Source organism: Manis pentadactyla, chromosome 8, assembly GCF_030020395.1.
Source record: "Manis pentadactyla isolate mManPen7 chromosome 8, mManPen7.hap1, whole genome shotgun sequence".
Classification (NCBI taxonomy): domain Eukaryota; kingdom Metazoa; phylum Chordata; class Mammalia; order Pholidota; family Manidae; genus Manis; species Manis pentadactyla.
In genome coordinates, this window is record NC_080026.1 from 73,877,518 (window position 1) to 73,890,242 (window position 12,725).

Sequence of the window (12,725 nt, forward strand, 5' to 3'; positions counted from 1 at the left end):
TATATGGAATATGCGTGCCTTATTTTTCTAAAAACAGAACAGTAACAACTGTAATATAAAGACTGAATAAATGAGATATTGAAATTGTAGAAATGTGAAACTACAGTTAGAAACAGAAAAGCTAGAGCATGAACATAATATGCAAATATAAGTAGCTTTATCACGATATAGTCTAATGTTTTTCAAGATGTGGTATAAGAGATGATTGTTAGGTAGTGTAATAGGCCAATGTTTATTTTAACAGTTATGCATCTTATTGTACATTAGAAAAAACTATCACATAAAGCCTGTGACTTTTCCATTTATATAAGTGAGAAAAAGTTTACTTCTAAAATTAACTAGAATAGAAATAGTGAATTGATTTAATGAATTCTAAATAAATAATATCATAGGTGCCTTGTGTTTATAGCAAAAATTATGAAGAAAAATGCAAATTGCTTTTGTCTCTTGAAAATGTTTGACTCACCACAAAGCCCTCACGTTTGACCTTAAGTGTATGATACGGCTTCCATGAAAATGACTTTTAGTAAATCATGAATCTCATTCCTGTCTCTCTTTGGAGGGCTGACCACTGAACACCTATTGCCTAGGAAAACACTCCCTGCTTCATTTCAAGTTACTAAGTGTCTTATGGAGGCAGAGCACATTTATGTTATCAAACGATGTGCTTAATATCACCTTTTAATACTTCCTCTTTTCTGTAAGGTTTATATGTGAAAAACCACTTTAGGAATTCAGTATCTCAATATGTGAAGTATTCAAAAGCAAACAGTCTTTTAAAAATAACTTATAAAAAGTTTTATGAAATTCAAGGTTTTGGCCAGTTCGTGGGCATGTTAAATTCAAGAGTATCCTTACACAAAATTAGAAATCAGAAAACATTTTTTGGGTGTGTAGGTATGTTTCTGCATAAGAGAACAAGTAAAATGCCAACTTTTGAGACCAGGTTTTCGCTGTGTACATGCTCACTTCTGGCTCTGGACATGTGTCTTAACAGTATAGGAACTTCTCAATTCCATCCAAGAAATAACTAGGTAAAAGTTTTGGTGATTCCTTTATCCATTTTGGACTTTTTTTCCTTTGAAGTGTATGATTTATTCATTGGCCTAATCAAATTTTTAATGATAGATACAACTTGCCTTTCTGAATGGACTAATATAGTAGATCTGGTTAAATTATATAAAGCTGTCCACATGCAAATAAAGATATTTGTCTATGCACAGATAACATTTGGTTGGTATAATTGCTATCCTTTCCTACTTCAACATATGCCAAGAAGAATTCCATATAATATACTTGTTTTTTGGCATGTGAGAAGTTCAATATGGTAATTATTCTCCTTACTACATTCCCACGGATTTTAATTTCTGACCAGTAAGCAACTTTGCAAGCCCTGATTTTAAACTCCTCATTTACAAAGGAATATGACTGACTAGGTGATTGCAAAGCTCTTGTGAAGGTGTTCAGATGTTTGTGAAACAGATGCTGCCTTTGACACCATATTTGAACATGGGAAAATGTTCATAGGATGTTTGGGAGTTAGTCAATAGGATCCTTAAAGGAAATGTTGTAGGGACTTCTAAAATCAGTATTTCTCCAATTGCAAATCCACTTGACACCTATTCCATTAACTACTTAATGACTTTCTTTGCATTGATTTACTTAAATCTATGCACAATCAAAAACATGTATCATTCTTATGAGTGGAATATCAATATTGTTTTCCACAAATGGAAGATAATTATAAAAACAGTTGGTAAAGAGGGAAATCCTGATCAAATGCTGCTATATGCTCTTGTCTTCTAAAAGCTCTGAGCCCTAGTCTTGTTCTCTTTGTTTAAAAAGATTAGCAGGGGCTGGAAAGGTGTTTAAGACATACCTCTAACAACTAACTTTTCTCAGAAAGCTTGAAGGAGAACTGAACTGTGGAATAATTCTCTTAATGTGAGATTTAGTTATTTACGCTGTGTCAATGTACCATTTAACAACATCTCAATTCTCTGCCCCGCACCTTAGAAACCGTGTTAAAAAGCTGCTGAAATCCTACCCAAATTCATGATTGAGTGGCTCTGTGGTCTCATTTTTCCTTCCTTGCCTAGCTATCTTGGAAAAGTATTTTTGTATCTCATAATGGTGAGCATTTAGGTTTTTAAGATGAAAGGTTACTTATTTTTGGTTGCTGATCAGTATTAAGTAGGTAACAACTTAAAACATCTTGAAGTTGCCTGCCAAGTCCTAAGTTTAAACAAGCAGTCCATGCTTCTGTGTATTTGAGTCATGAAATTCACACCTATTTTTAAGGTGATCAATAAATGGAAAACCTCATGTACTTCTAGTTCAAGGAAAAGCACTCTAATACATTGTTTACAAAGATTTTGGACCTAATGTAGAAAACGTCATATAACACCAACTCTCTATTAGGCAATTGGAAGAGAAATTCATTGCTGTTTTAAAAGAGCTTCTGAAGGCATTTATTTCTTAGGATGCTGCAGTTCACCTCACATGTCAAGCGCACACATTTTCCACCAAAAGGTTCACAGAACTTTTATTTCATCTGGAGTCTTCCACACCATGCTATGGCATTTCTGGCTGGTAGAAGCAAAGCTTCTGAGGGACTTTAAAATAAAGTTGGCCAGTGGGTGGGTGGGGTGATAAGCTTAGGGAAACATGTGCCCATGGTGATCTGGTCCCATGCTGTTCTGATGCTTACTTTACCTATTTAAAGAATTAGTATTCATGTACTTGGTGAATGACCTAAGTCTTCAGATAGCAGAGATATAAGCAGGTGGTGAGAAAAGGCAATAGAAGAAAAAGTAGGACCGAAGAGCTATATTTCAACATGAAGTCAAATCCCTATTTCTGTTCCTAGGATTTTTGTTTGGTGGTTGGAAAAAAATGTCAATGCCACAGCATTCTTCATCTGCTGCTCACTGAGCTAATCTGGAGGAAGCATTTTGTAAACACTGGAATCCTAAGTTACTTATTTTTTATTGCATTATTCGTAAAAACAGTAATTATAATTTGAGAAATACCCAAGTAAAATAACTAAAATAGATTTTTACCAAACTCAAGAAATGGGAGAGCTAACTTAATTTGGGATACCCTTACAAGAAGGATGGTATTGTAACTGGATTTGTGTTGATCTAGCACTATTCTTTGCACCTTATGACTTGTGCATGTATGACGTATTGAACAAATGAGAACTACAATATATGGTTGCACTGAAACTCCATATAAGAGAGCATGCATAGCAAGCAAATTTGAGTTGTGGAAATTAAAGACTGTGTTTTATTCCTAGTTTGAGGGAATTATTCCCAGGAAACCAGGCTCATGGCTGACTAAGAGAGGAAGGGAAGGATGAAGGCTATTAATTTCTTATTTATCTGTAGTAATCTTACTTGATCTTTGGAATTAAGACATGCTCATGTCTTTACTGCTCCAAAGTGTTGTGTGCTTTGTAAATGCTTTGGTTAAGTAGTACTTCCCAGGTGGTTGCCTCTTGCAAGGGTGCAAACCTTGCAAGGTTTGTTTGCTCTCATCCTCTAAATCTCAGCTTCAGCGTCACCTTGTTGGAAGAAGGTCACCTGCCATGTTCATAACATTCATGGCACTTAGCATGATCTGTGATTAATTTGTTTGCTTCTATACTTTTTCTATCTTCCCTTGAGAATAATCTTCATGAAGGAAGAAATCATGCCTCTCTTTGTGGGATCAATGAATTAATGAAGAAGGGAATGTGTGAGGGCCCTGGCTTGTGTTGCCATGAGTCATGAAGTGGTGGCATAAAGGATGCCATCCCTGCCTTTAAGGAAGCTTAAACACTCGTCTACATTAGAGGGAATTTTCTTTAACAATGATTAGTGTCCAACACAATGTACTAGATTAAGGGTTAGAGTTGGGGCCAACAAACTTTCTGCAAAGGGCCAGATAGTTGATATTTCAGATTTAAAAAGAAAATCAATCCTTTAAAAATGTGAAAACTATTTATAGCCTGCAATCACTACATAACAGGCTGGAGCCACCTTGGTCATGGATCAGTTTGCTGACCTCTGGTTTATATCTCTGCTGGAGTATATACCTCTGGGGCTTGTTTTCTAACTGCAGATGGAAAGGGTTGGACTTTGTCAATATTAAACAAATTTCAAACATACAAAGACTTGAAAGAATACCCTAATGAATGCAGGTTCCTATCATCCATCATCAATAATGCTGTTTACTTCATGAAATTTTCCCAGTTTTTCTACTTTTAACTGGATGCATCTTAGAATTTTTTTCCTTACAATGAAAATAACCTGTATTTATTAAGAAAGTTTGGAAGATAAAGAACAAGAAAAAAATCATCCTAATCAGAGATTACATTTTATTATTTCCCAATATTTTTTTATTGTGCATGAATAATTTCTTAAAATATTATTTGGAAGCAGATATATATTAGGATATTTATATATCCTAATTTTTAACTAAACATAAAAATTTGGACATTTCTTTGTTTCAGTTTGAAATTATTTTATGTGACTATTTAATTTGGAAATATAAGGGTGATCATATTTTATGTGACCAGTAATATTTCATTGGACATTTTGGAATATGCTTAGTTTTTAAACATTATAAATTCCACTGTGATGAATATCCTCATATCTAATATTTTTCCTCATTCCTTAGGCCAAAGAGTATGATCAGTGTTTAAGGCTCTGTACAGAAAGATAGCACCTGCTGTATGAGTCATTTGATGCTGCCTTATGTAGTCATTTTTAATTTTGCATAAGTTCATTTTCATCCCAACTACTTCATATGCACTTTAGGTCAAGTGCCACATCTCATACTTCTATAATTCCAATGTCTGACACTAATACACTGTGTTCAATGATAGGGACTGAGAAACGAAATAGAAAAATGAAACAAAAATACCTGTGTTGACATAGGACAACCACTGATTTCTGAAAGCAACAGGCCTCTTATACCTCATCAAAATTTATTGTGTTGTAATGATTTTTAGGAAGTAGTTTCTCAATAGTGTGACTGGACAAACTGATAATGAACACCACATTTTAAAGCATTTAAAAATAATGTATAAATATCCTGAGTATATTAAAAAATATTTAGGCTACTTAAAGATGATCTTTATTAAATATGTATTTAGCCTTAATTGTAAGTAGCATTGATATCAATGTAAACTGACCCCACAATTGTGTGGAAAACTTTCTGAAAATGTTCATCTAGGAAAATGTGTTTTCTTAGTTTTAAGGAGAAAATTCCAAATAGAAAGAGCATCCGTGTCACAGAGCTTATACCCCACGTCATTAATGCATTCTTGAGGGAAGGATCATCATAATTTATTTTTCTTTGACTCTCCAAAAAATATATACTACTTATAGAAAATGTGGGTAGTACAGTTAAGAGTAGAAAAGGTTGGTGTATGTGGGAGTGAAGCAGCACACATAATTCCATTGCCTAGTGACAGACTATTTAAGAGTTAATGTCACAGCACATTAACCTCCAAAATATTTCTATGTGGCATAATGACATTGTGAGGTTGAAAGTTAATTTGTCAACATTGCAAAAACTTTTTTTATCAATACTTAATGAATATTTACTATATTAGTACTGTATAAGTTTCTTTCCTTCTCTGAAGTCCTTTTAAAAGATTTTCAGCTATCAATATCCAAAGAGATGAATTATAAAAACCTATCACAAAATCTGTTTTCAGACTCTCATAAACACATGTTGTTGCATCAGTTGTGACACAAAGGACTGGCCCACGTTTTTAAATAACCTGCAAAATTCTATTTTGACAGCTGTATTTGTCCTGCTAATGATAAGAGCATAAATTAGTCACCCATTGGTTTTTTGAATTCTTGTTCTGCAAGTTGATAGTCAACATTCAATGTCAGACTGGAATGACACAACAAGAACAAATCCTTCAAACCTTAACTTAGCAAATTCTGTAACAGTTTAGATGATCATTTTATGGGTATACTCCCTGAATTGTATTAAGAGGTTTTTTTATCTTCATTTTTTACAGGTTTTTAAAAGAGATGTTGCCTTCTTGTTTTGATAATGTTTCCTATAACCCAGAATAGGAGGACTGAGGTATTGAGAAGGCTAAAGGATTTTCCCTAAGTTACAAAGAGTTCAAGGCTGTGTCTCAACATGTGCTGGTCTCTCTTCCAACCACTTTATCCAAAATGGGCCACTTTACTGACCGATAACTAGGTTGAGCAGATAGAAGAATCACAGCACCATGACTAATAGAGCTGGGGTGGAACTAGGCCAATTTTCTGGAAATTAAGGCTGAGAATGGTTAAGATCACCCAACATATATATGGTAGAGACAGGGCCAAATTATAGGCTCTGATTTGAAGTCTTAGGTGACTTGTTTAATACTTTACAGCCACAATTAGAGATTTTCCTAATTCATTACAAATGACTGAACTGTGTCCTGTATGTATTTACATCTTGATTAGAGGCTTTAAGATCTAGATAACTAGGTTTTAGAATTTTGTTAATGTCTACATTGCAGAATTTCTGATCCAAATAGTCCAGTTTGCTAACAAATAAATATTACTTAGAGTGAATCATGTTACAAAGTTGAGGCTCAACAATTTTTTTTTCCATGCCCTGGCATGCTAATCTCTAAAATTGCAATCTTAAAGACAATATTATAACAGCTGTTAGTTTTGCAAATCCTGTGAGGAATTTTGGCCAATAGCAGAGGAATTATAGCCTCTAAATCTTGAGCAACATCCCTAACCATCTTGGGCCTTGTTTTCCTTATTTGGAAACTGGATGCTCATAGTAGCTACCTCTTAGAACTGTTATAAGGGCAGATGAATTAATATATACAAAGTACTTAGAATATGTGCCCAATAAATGTTTATTATTTTGTTGTTATTATCATTGTCATTAACTTGTGATCTAAATCCTCACTAACATTTTCTGAATGTAACTAAATAAATAAGATCAAAGTAATATACAGACTGGCCATATATTTTAGAGTTATTTTATTTGAAAAAATAATTAATTAAAAAAATAGCCTTGTCTTTTTTTCCCCTCTATAAATACAAATGTTCTTAAATAATACCATAAAGTTTGTAAAATTATCTTCATTGCTTTTGGGTCTTTAAAAATATTATTTGCAAACTTTTTAGATGGCTGTAATAATAATATAATTTTCTGTCCTTGAGAGTTTAAATGATTGCATAATGACTGAATACTATTTTATTTGTAACAGGATTTTAAGAGAATGGGACTCTTTTGGCCCCTGGTCTATATGTGAAACCATCACTGGCCCACCAGGCAGGATGAGGCGGTAGCAGAAAACCATTGTGTTTTCTATTCTTGACTGACACCCGCCTTTCCTTCCCCATCCCTGAGTTTAGGAAAGAGGTTGGAGAGTCTGCAAGGATGTTTTGGAGTTCATCCAAAGATATTTGGAGACCACTGCTGGTGTGTTGTGAATCCTCGTTGCCTTTAAGTGAGAGATATTCAATTGCTCTCACTTTACCTGAGGCAGGGGAGAGGGAGAGAAGCAGTCAGGAAACCACTCCGAGAGCTTGATGTGTGCTCCCTGCATTTGGGGGCACACTAGGCTGGTAGGTCTACCTCACTCCTGAAATAACTAATGATGAACAAGGGGTTGGCCTACTGTTTTGATGTTGACGAAAAATGGTGGTTTTGTGTCACCTGCACTTCCAGATTTTGCTCGGTGAGAGAATGTGTGACTGTTTCTAGGAGACTAGAATTTGGTGTGTGGGAATCGGGTTATCTTTCATCTTTTCCAAGAAGGCTGCTTGGAGTGTCAGAAAGACCTTCGTAGAAGGAGACTGAGGCCCAGGAACTGGCCAGCAGGAGGAGAGACTCCCAGCAACGGAATTAAGGATGTCTCTCATGAGCCCACAAGGTACCCCATGAGCTTTCCATACCTGCCAGACCCAGATGGCTCAGTGCCAATTATCAGTCAAGTAAAAACTTCCCTGTCTGTTCTCCTTTGCTTTTATCCCTCCTTTCAGCTTCAAGTCTGAGTCAGAAATCATAGTTAACAAACTGGCAGAGGAAACTATGCTTCTGAGAGAGTAAAGGAAGAAAATAGAAAAGAAATTATCCTCCACCCTGCCACACTTGGGAAAGGGCCATAGCTATAATTTTGAAGTTAAGTTATTATTACACTGGACTAGACATTTTAATGTTTAATGGAAGATCTTTCATTATCTGAAAGTTATCTGAAAAGTTGTGAGACTTGCTCTGAAGTTCATCTGGGGCAGTGTCTGGGCAGACCAGTGTCTAGAATAAAATTAAATGGACAATTTATATTGTTTTAGGATGAATGTTTCTCATAAAGTTCTTGTTGAATGTGAAGATTATATATTCATATGTGAGAATTAAAATACTTCCTTACTGTAAAAAGAGCAACATTATTTCTTCAAACAAGATATGTCTCATACTAGTTTGCTTTGTAATGTACCATAAGGTCTCTAAAGGAGGCTATCATAGAGGCAATAATAATAATATAGAGATAATTCTTAACAACTAAATTGTGAATAGACATTTTAAAATTATTTCTTTCTTCCTTTTCAAAAATGTTGACCATAGAGAGAAATTATCATATATCCTAAACTGATTGGGTAGGTGTTAAGAGAAAACATCCTGGAATAGCTAGGTTGACCAAATGATCAGTCCTTGGAGCTTTCATCTAGAAGTCTTCCTACATCTGCAGTAGGAAATCTCTCTGGAACCTCAGGCTAGTTCCTAGAGAGTTTTTTCTCTGCTGATTCTTAAAACACTAGCTTGGTTCTACATTAGAACCTTTGAGTGACAAATTCCAGCTTCTTTTTCATCTACTAAAAAGGCCTTTCAAAATTGTGACTGTCTCTGTGCATATGGACATCAATTTTGCTTTCAAATGACAAGGTGGAGTTGGAAACCCAAAACGGAGAGGACATTGCCTTCAGGGTCGCCTATAAAACTGAAATGATGCAACTTCCTTTCCCAGTGGAAAGAACATCTAAAGAGTTATATACTGACCGTTCCATTTGCATCTTAGGACCACTCCCACTCCCACCATTCTGCGGATCCAGTGGTGGGTCTCAGCACATGTCACAAGAAGTTCCTACCTGGACCAAGCTATATCCTGTGCGCTGGACCAGGGCGCGGAGGGCCGCTTCCTTCTGGGTGCCGCTCAATCCATCCCCGGATTTGTGATTTGATTCCATTGAGAGTGATTATCAGCAAAAAATCAGGTTAATTAGGGTTGCTCACTGAAACCAAATTTAAGATAAATTAAGTAAATTACTATTGCCAAGTCCAAACTTGTCCTTTTCATGAAGGACATCTTTAGGAAACATTCTCTATAAATGAGTCATTAAAGTTGCAACTAACAGCCACACACAAACACGGCCAGTTAAGTATCCTCATTAAAGAGTTTTTTAAAGATGTTCAATTTTAGCTGAAATTTAGAAGTCAAAAATGAATAATAACCCTTCTCCAATTAGAATGCAGGTCAGTAGTTCTTATTCCAACTATTTCAGAATGTCACCAAATGCTCAAAAACAAATTAGCTCATGTTGATTAAAATAATATGTAGAAGGATCCTTGCAGATATGGGAAGGGGACACTGTTGCCAGCTCAAGTCATCTAGAATATGATATCAAAATCCTGTCTATGTATATAGGTATGAATATGCAATTTCAGCATTTTATTGTCTATATTCCATTGGGGAACACGATTGGAACCCCATTCCAAATATGATAGTGGCTCAACTCCCATGGCAAGGATGTGTCCATCCTGAATGTTCCAGGCTATGGCAGTGTGAGGCATTGGAGACTCGCATATACATAGGGGTGTACAACACAGACCTGCTAGGTCAGAGGGTGGGGGGGGCTCAGTGAAGGTTCTGTGCTGAGTTTTCACTCTGTTTAATGTGCTCTGCCAAACAAGTCAGGGGAAATGTGTTTTACAATGATTCAAATCACATGAAAACCAAATATATTTCACTATTGGCCCTTTTAAAACTTTTCCATCCTATGTGCTGAGAATCCCTACACTGCTTTTGACTGGTATTTAAAGATTCAGGATGAAGAGACCGTTAATATAAGAAATGGGTAAAAAAATCGGATGACAAAGTGAAGCTGAGGTGATCATTTCAGTAAAATGCCCCTTCAAAGTATTCCATTAAAGTAATAAAATAAAAAATGTCCCCAAATTAATAGGCAAGCATCATCTAGAAAGTAATCTTTTCAACCTATTTTGGAAGACCAAAGGAAAAATGAGAGTCCAGAAAGAGTATTATTAACTGTTATAAGGATAGAATAATTTCATGCTCTGCATATGAGCATGGTCATTCATGCCCTCAACTTTTCTAACAATTCATCCTTGCTTCTGACCTAGGTCAATTCAGTTTTTACTTATTCATTCTCTCAAGAAGCACTATTGTCTGTATGCCAGCCTCACTCCCCTGCCCAGCTTTAGGGCATTGTATTTCACGGACAGTTGGCTAATTCAGTTAAACACCAGTTTCTGTGTCCGTACTTTGCAGAAGGCAGTGTTTTTTGTTGTTGTTGTTTTTGTTTTTTAGTCCTAATTTTGTATCTTGGCTAAAACAAATTACAAAGCATTTTTCTGGCAGTAGTAATTTGATGTACATGTAGCAATCCAGGTTGAGGCATAGTGCTTTATTTACACATTTATAGTGTAAATACTCTTTCTATGGATGCTATAGGGTAGGGGTAAAATGAGACCCGGACTTAGTTTATAATTCTAACCTGGTGAATACAGTCATAGAAATCTCTATGAAACAATATAAATTCTCTTAAAAAAATAAAACGATGAAAGGTATTTTGAAGGTATTTACAAAGAAAACTACACCTTAAGAGAAAAATCTAACTCTTGCTCTTTTCCCAACTGTTGCTAAGTTGTCTTGATCTGGATACTCTCAAACTCTCCCGCATGCTGGACTTAACCTGCAAGAGCAGGGGGGCCACAGATGGACTAGAGCCTGAAGAGGTTAGTCGTGTGTGTCTTACAGATATTTGAAGGCAAAGTCTATTGTCTTTTTGGCCAAGTTGTAGATTTTTTCTTTGCTGAACTTGATCTTTTCCATCAAAAAGATGTTCTAAAATGATGTCACAGTGAAATGACAAGTTTTATTTGCAAAGCCTACTTGTAGTTTTGGTTAATTATTAGGGAAGATGATTAAAGATATCTTGACATCAGAAAGGTCTTTGGGTCACATATAAGTTTACTGTGACATTTTTGAGAAAATCTGTAAAATATCTCAGTATAGTGTGAAGTCATTGGAAATCAGGACATAGAAGTAGAATTCCACAAGAGCCTCTAGATCCCAGTGCTTATTTCTCAAAAGCAACCCTTAATCCCAACATTGACCTAATCTAAGGGGTGAACTTGAATCTCAGAAAAGCATTTTTTTTTTTAAGCAAGTCAAACTTTTGTTAAAAATTTTGGTCAGTTTGAATGGTTTTGCAGGACATTTTCAAATTTACCACCTTGTAAATTCTTTAGATATGAGACTATCACATTTTGAAAGAGTAGTTCCCAATGTAATTTATTGAGGCAAAAGAATTAAAAAACTATACATAACAAACATTAAGAGCTCAGGGAAAGCACTCGTGAGTATTTATCACTTACTCACTTAAAAATCACTTACTGAGTACCTACTATCATCCAAGAATGTTTTGAGACACTGGGGAGATAGTAGAAAACAAAACCCCTCTCCCCCTAAAAAAAGAATCTCATTCAATTTTATAGTGGGTGAGAGAAAAATGGAAATAAATAAAATATGCAGTATGCTTACAATTACTGAGGGGAAAAAATTGGAAGAATATGAAGTGTGTGTGTGTCCCTATCCATCCTTCCCTGGGGTCAGTGAAATTTTGGATAGTGTGGCCCTGATAGAGTGAATTTAGGAGGACACCGGGGTGAAGTGAGGGACTTATTTGGGGGGAGAGCATTCCAGTCAGAGAGCCTGAAAGTGTGAGGTCCCTGAGGTGGGAGCTCGCTGCTGGAATCATGAGGAGGCCCATGTGCTGGGGACGGAGCTGAGCGAATGAGGAGTTGGGGTCAGAGATAATGGCAGACCAGGTCATGAAGGATCTTGTAGGTCATGGTAAGACTTTGGGTTTTGCACTGAGATGTCAAGATGGAGGATTGACAAAAATTCACTCTCATTTGAAAGGATCATTCTAATCTGTACTGAGATCTGGTATTACTGAATTTTATTTCTAAGTACTGATTTCCAATGGCTTGCCACTGTGTTGAGATACATACAGATACTATCCAGGAACACTCTAGCCCATATCCAACACTGAGAATACATTGAAGGGAGTTGGACAGGGCTGAGGTTAAGGTGAGATATGGGAGATGAGTAATGTAAACACTCTGGTCCTGTTTTTATTTAATTTTGCTATTTTGTTTATTATGGATTTTTTCATTGATTTTTGACATCTTTTAAAAAATGTATTAAAATATCACTTGTCCTGGTTATTGAGATTTTATTGCCCCTCACATTTTGCATTTGAAGCAGGGCCTTCACTGACCTTACTCTAGTTGGTAGAAGAGTCCAGAGGAGAAGCAGGGAGACCAATTTGAAACCACTGCACCATCTAGGCAAAGGATAGTGGGTGTGGTGAACATCGATCAAATCTTGGATATATTTTACAGAATTGCACACATAAGAGAGAACAAGGACAACATCCAGTTTTTAGCTTGAGCAA

At 35.9% G+C, this 12,725-nt stretch overlaps 1 protein-coding gene across 4 annotated transcripts in view; it reads right to left on the reverse strand.

Moving 5' to 3' along the window:
- A1CF (APOBEC1 complementation factor) overlaps window positions 1-12,725 on the reverse strand; it is an 80,998-nt gene that overhangs the window by 47,090 nt on the left and 21,183 nt on the right. For 2 of the 4 annotated variants that reach the window (XM_036924020.2, XM_036924017.2), the window contains exon 2: window positions 9,111-9,254. In XM_036924020.2, coding sequence (XP_036779915.2) covers window positions 9,111-9,209 — 99 coding nt within the window. In that variant the 5' untranslated portion in view covers window positions 9,210-9,254. Of the gene's footprint in view, window positions 1-9,110; window positions 9,255-12,517; window positions 12,615-12,725 lie in introns of those variants that run through there. The other 2 variants (XM_036924019.2, XM_036924018.2) reach the window with 2 other exon arrangements.